We start from the raw sequence: 6,000 nt of genomic DNA, 5'->3' as shown, positions 1-6,000 counted from the left end.
TTAAGACCACTGTATCAAGAAAGTTTAACAAATATATTACTTCGTGATGGTGATATTTTAGTCAATCAGAGATCATATTTATTACTATAGACACAAAAGATATTGCCTAGTAATATTGTGTCCCTCATAGTCTGTGTGTCCATTCTAACATGTTCACACAATAAAGTGCTTAATAGTGCATTTATGTAATGTATCCATGGTTGATATTAAGTAATCCATGACTATAATCATAAATGAAAAATATATGAGATACATTAAGAGCAAACATAGAAAAACCAAATCATAAAATCTTAAAAAAAAAAAAAAATCCTGTTCTAAAGATCAAATAAAACACGAATCAAATTAGGGTTTTTACTAATGGATAGCAGGCAAAGGGTAATTGTTGTGGAGTCAGCTTTTCCATTTACTACCACCCCCAATATATAAATACATCAAATGTATTCATGTGCAAATTCCCCCAAGCTGTCACGGTTTATAAACTAAGATTCACAGTTTCTGGGTTTATTTTTCCACCACTTAAACTGTGGATCATTGCTATCATGTGAGAATGTTTATTCAACTCCTCTTGCTGAACTTTCACCAAAGACTCTTTCTCTTCCAAACGACCTTCTAATTGAGCCTTCTGTACTTCTAGGGAGGAAGCCTAAGGAGAGAGGAAAGAATGACAAGAGATAGAGAATAAATAGGCCAGAATGGATTGTCAGCTGAGATATTTTAAGTGTCTTTTAACCTTTACTTGTGTCAGTTTAGGGCAAATTACATATATTTTTATTAAGTTAGAAAGTGACTTAAGACAATATAAATTAGAACTCTTAAATTATGCTTTAAAGCCAATGATAGCAGTCAGCACTCAGGAGGCAGGTGGATTTCTATACATTCAAGGCAAGATTGGTAAACGTAATGAGTTTGAGGCCACTTAGGGCTACAAAATGAGACCTGTTGGTGCACGCACACACACACAGAGCCAATAAAGCAGCTACATGTTTTCTTGTTTTTGCAAAAAACAGTACATGCTGTATAGTACTTTAAAAAATCCATATTAATGCAGATTCCCCCCAAAGTATAAATATTCCACCAAGTTTAATGCTCCTCGTTTGGAGGAATGCTGAGTGGATGTATCAACCATCAATAAAGCGCTGCTTAACCAATCAGCTGGGCAGAAGGACAGGAAATGGAAGGCGGGGCTTGCTGGAGGAGGAAGAGCAAGTCTGGCAGTTGAGGGGGAGATGGTTGGACTGGGTAAGAAGACAAAGTAGAGAAATGGCTGGAGAAGCATCTTAGTGCAAATGCTTGGGGTATATGTACTATATATCAGTTTAAAGCAGTTTGTTTATCATAGTTTAGGAGTTGATTTATATTAGTTTAGATTCTGCCCAGCGTTGTGCTAGCAGCTTTAAAGTACGCGTCAGACTCTGTGTCTTTATTTAGCATCATAGGCTAAATCGATACATTTTGACTGTAACACCCTTGTTCATTTGCTCTGAGATAGTTCAGTCTTAAAGTTCGGCTATTTTTATCTTTTTGATAATAAATGGGCTAGAAAGCACAATTCACAGCTACTTCTCAAGTTAAACAATCAATAATATACAACCAGTAGATTAAAATTCATAAGGTATATCTATTATATATAACTTCATGCTCCATTTCCTCATTGTTAAGTTATAAGTGCTAATATTTTGATATTTGTAGATGTCAAAGAGAAGATAATTGAGAAAAAAAGTTTAGGAGTTCTTTGCAAATAACAAGGATCTAAGCAAATATAAATTCATAACCACTTGTGAAGTAGAGACAGAGCTATCAACCTATATAAAGCTACCAGCATGCCACATGACGACCTATAAATTCCCTTCTATATCCTCTATACACTTAAAAGCTATAAATATGAAATCTTTAATGACTTGAAATTACTAAATAATCAGAAGCTAATTTATCCATGTTCAATCTTTTTAAAAACTACTTTTCTATTTTTCTGCAAGGAAAACCAAAGAGTCTTACCTTAATACTCAACTCTTTTCTTATCTGTTCTGTTCTGCTTAATTCTTTTTTAAGGAGATCAATGGTTCCCTGCTTATCTTCCTTTTCCTTTTGTAAAACATTAATCTTCTCTTCTTGGGATTTTGCTTTTTTGTGCAAATCTAAAACAAACAAATAGCCATGTGATTAGGAAAGAGTAGCCATTATAAAAGAAAACAAAACAATGAGGAAGGCGATAAAACATCTTGTTGGAAATATTTTTTATATAAAATTTACTGAGTAAAGGAAATATCTCAAGGGAGGGGGAGATGCCTTAAAAAAAAAAAGAAGTGCTTACAATCACCTGAAATAACCCCTGGAACTACATGGTGGAAGGAGAGAGCTGACTCTTGTAAGTTGTCCTCTCCCCTACATGGACAACCCTTACCCCCACATGATAAATGTAGAGAATAAATACATAAAACAAGGTACACCCAAATTATTTCTTTTTACCAGCATTCTTTATAAAGCAGCAAATCTTTATGTCTTTTCCGACTTTCTCTGCTCTAAACAAGCATTGGGGGGCAGGGGAGGGAAACACACAGAGCTTAAGGGCTACTAGAAATTGGAGAGCAAAACCCAATGCAAATAAACCAGGCTTAGTCTCTGCACTAAGGAGGGTAAGCTAGAGCAGGAATGCCTTTGTGGGTCATTTCACAGTGTCAGAATTTAAAGACTAGTAACTGTAAGTTACCCAGTACTGCCACCTGCTGTTATATTAAACACTTTATTTTTAAAAAAGCCATCATTTCTTGTAACTCCTAGAGTTGGGGGAGCGGGGGAAGGGGATGCGGAAAGACAACATTTTCTACTTGATCAATTGAAAGAAAATGATTTTTGAAAGTTTAAAGAGAAGGGAAGTTGTTTAGGAAGTAATTTAAAATTTGAGAAAAAGAACAGTTGGAGCTTAAGAGATGGTTCAGCAGTTTAGAGCCGGTACTGCTTTTGCAGAGAATCACTTTATCCAATACCTCTTCCATGGCCACTTGGGACTCAGGTGCATAGTCCCACTACACACACACACACACACACACACACACACACACACACACACACACACACACACACACACACACGTAAACTAAAACAACCTATGTTCTGATATTCTTCCAAAGAAAACTATGATGAAAATACAGCATTGCAAAAAAAGCGACTTACTTGTTAATTTATATTCTCTGTCCACTAACTGGCTCTGGACTTCTTTTCTCTGTTCTTCTTTCTCTATCAACTGAGCAATAGTTCTAAAGTTACAAAAGAAAAATTATTGAACCAAATTATTAGTGCTATTTTGTTCCCCAAATGTATTAAGTAAAAATCATAAGAACTGTAATTACCTATAAATGTGCCAAGTTTATACTGTAATCTAAAAGAAGAGTTCTACTAGCTAGCAATAGAAAACAATTCTATGTAGAAAGAGAATCACTGTCTTTCCAAAATAACAAATAATTAGAATATAGAAATAGAGGTTTTACTTTTCATTTTGTTGCTTGAGTGACTCGTTCAACCTTCTCACTGTCTCAATCTGTTTATTGAGGGACTCACAGGTTGTTTGTAAGTCGGTATTCTTCTTCTCAGTAGTTTCATTTCTAAAATGACAGAAATGTGTTAGTGTCTTCATGGAGGAAAGCAGCATGGACATCTGGAAGTACCTATCAAAATTATAAATGCTTATGCTCCTTAATTACACAGTTTACCTAAAGAGCTCACTTCATGGCATAGTAAACTATACTCAATGACAACAAAAGGCAAGTAGTAACACAAATTTCTATGGTATTAGGTAAAGTGACATGAAATTCCCTATGGTTAACTAATTTGGTTAGCTGAAATCACCAACTGTCTATTTTAATATTAGTATTAACTGTGACAACTAAATTGGCTCTATAATTTCTTTAGAATTATGTATGGATTATATGTGTGTATATGAGCACATGTGTGTTATACTGTGAGTGTATGAATGTGTGAGTACATCAGGTCTCTCCTTCCACCATGAATGTTCTGGGCAATCAAGGCAATCAATCTTGGCTTTCCAAGTCCCTTTATGCATTGAACCATCTAGCTGGCCCTCATTCAATAACCTGTGATGATGCAGTGCCTCAGTCTCAAGCACTGTTTGTTCTAGGCCACAGTGAAGACAAACTGGGTTGCTGTTCCCTGGTAGAGTATGTCTCCTGCTACTAGCATTCCTTAGTTGGCTGTAGCTGTGTAGGGTTGAGGCCTCTTGGTCTTTTCACCATCCACTTTGGCATGTCTATGTTGTCCTTGTTCAGCTCATGTTAGGCAGTCTTAAATATTTTATGAATTACTTAATTTATGATGTCAGAACAATATAAAACATGTTTTCAAAAACCATTTAGGGTTGAAGAAATGTGGCACATGCACTTAGGTCCTAACTTTACACAGAAACCTTGATTTACCTTTCAACGAGTTCCATGTAGGACTTTGTCAGTATTTCATGCTCTTCAGCCACAGACTCCAACTTCCTGTTGTGTTGAAAGAGATGCTCAATGTCATTTTGGACTCTTTCTGACTCCAGCTGTTGTGACTTCAGCAACACACTAAGCTCTTCCTTTTTTCTCTCAGCTTCTCTTAACATGGCTGCAAGTGTTCGTGCCTCAAAAGAAAATGAAACATACACTTTTCCACTATCACATACAAATACATTATGCTGTAATGCTTGGATAAAATGTATCACATAGCTGGTGGCAGTCCCATTGGATTACTTTGCCTTATTATAATGTAGCCTTCTTAGCTTAAGTACATTATGTGATGTTGGCACAAAACTGTCTAGCCCACTTCTCAGAATGCATTAAATAATGCATGCATGTAACATGAGGTACTCTATAGTTGATAAACTGTACAATTTAAAAGAGCTATCAAATACCTAATTCAGCATTTACTTGCTAAAGAAAACTGTATCAATTGTATATTCCTAAGTTCTTCCAAATCTGATTCAGGTCAAAAGTCAGAATTGTTTCACATTCTTCAAGGTTCTGGAATATCTGCACATACGTAACAAATACATGAGACCCACATCTAACCAGGACACTTATTTACATTTCATATCCCTCATATACATAACCTGGAAGTAATTTTATGCAGTTTAAATTTGTGCATAAAATAGTTTTACCGAAGAATTTTCCACCTAAAACATAACATTTAAAGCCAGTTAAAATGAATTAATGTGTGAGTCTGTTTGTGTCTGAGTACATGCATACCACTGCACATGTGTGGAGGTGAGAGACTAACTTGTGGAAGTAAGTTTTCTCTTTCCACCATCTGTGTCCTAGGGATTGAACCCAGCTTATCAAGATTGGTGACGAAGGTTTTACCTACTGCTCCAACATTACAGATTTTGACTATAAATGGGCCTCCATGAATTATCTGGTTAGGTTAATAGATGTGGAGCATTCCATCTCAATTTTGAATGGGACCATTTCCCTTGCAAGGCAACCTGGAATGCATGAAATGGAGGTGAGTAAAGCATTAGAATGCTTGTCACTCTACTCTTGTCACTGTGGGTATATGTGACCTGTCACTTCAAACTCCCAGCCCTTTGATTTCCCTGCCAAGAAAACTGAATTACAAGTTAAAATAAATCATTTCTTCCTTAAGTTGCTTTAGTCCATGTATTTTACTACAGTGACAGAAAAATTAACCAAAACAATAATTAATCCAGGGACAGGATATATGCTGTTTCTTGACTCCTCCCTTTCAGCTTTATTTCTTTATAATTTTTAGGATACCTTTAACCAGAAAAGATTTTAAAGGTATTTTACTTAGTAGCAATTTTAACTCCTCTTTCAAGCACCATACAATCTTATAATTTATTAACTCAAATAATTTAAAATTCCATCTGAATCTGTTAAGAATTTCATATTATTAAACTAATACTTCACTCATAAGGTATATTATTTTAATTACAAAATGTATAAAGCACTTACCATATGACAAGAATGTATTAGAGCTTGGAGATTCGCAAATAGTCTT

At 35.3% G+C, this 6,000-nt stretch overlaps 1 protein-coding gene across 1 annotated transcript in view; it reads right to left on the bottom strand.

Annotated features, from left to right (window-relative positions):
- Positions 1-403: 403 nt before the first annotated feature.
- Cip2a (cellular inhibitor of PP2A) overlaps positions 404-6,000 on the bottom strand; it is a 29,147-nt gene continuing 23,550 nt past the window's right edge. The window contains exons 17-21 of the mRNA XM_051150025.1: positions 4,428-4,624; positions 3,486-3,599; positions 3,172-3,254; positions 1,996-2,135; positions 404-643 (exon numbers count right to left, since the gene is read on the bottom strand). Coding sequence (XP_051005982.1) covers positions 473-643; positions 1,996-2,135; positions 3,172-3,254; positions 3,486-3,599; positions 4,428-4,624 — 705 coding nt within the window. The 3' untranslated portion in view covers positions 404-472. The remainder of the gene's footprint in view (positions 644-1,995; positions 2,136-3,171; positions 3,255-3,485; positions 3,600-4,427; positions 4,625-6,000) is intronic.

Source organism: Acomys russatus, chromosome 8 (assembly GCF_903995435.1).
Source record: "Acomys russatus chromosome 8, mAcoRus1.1, whole genome shotgun sequence".
Classification (NCBI taxonomy): Eukaryota; Metazoa; Chordata; class Mammalia; order Rodentia; family Muridae; genus Acomys; species Acomys russatus.
The sequence above is the reverse complement of the archived record's forward strand: the minus strand, read 5'-3'. Positions and strand labels throughout refer to the sequence as shown.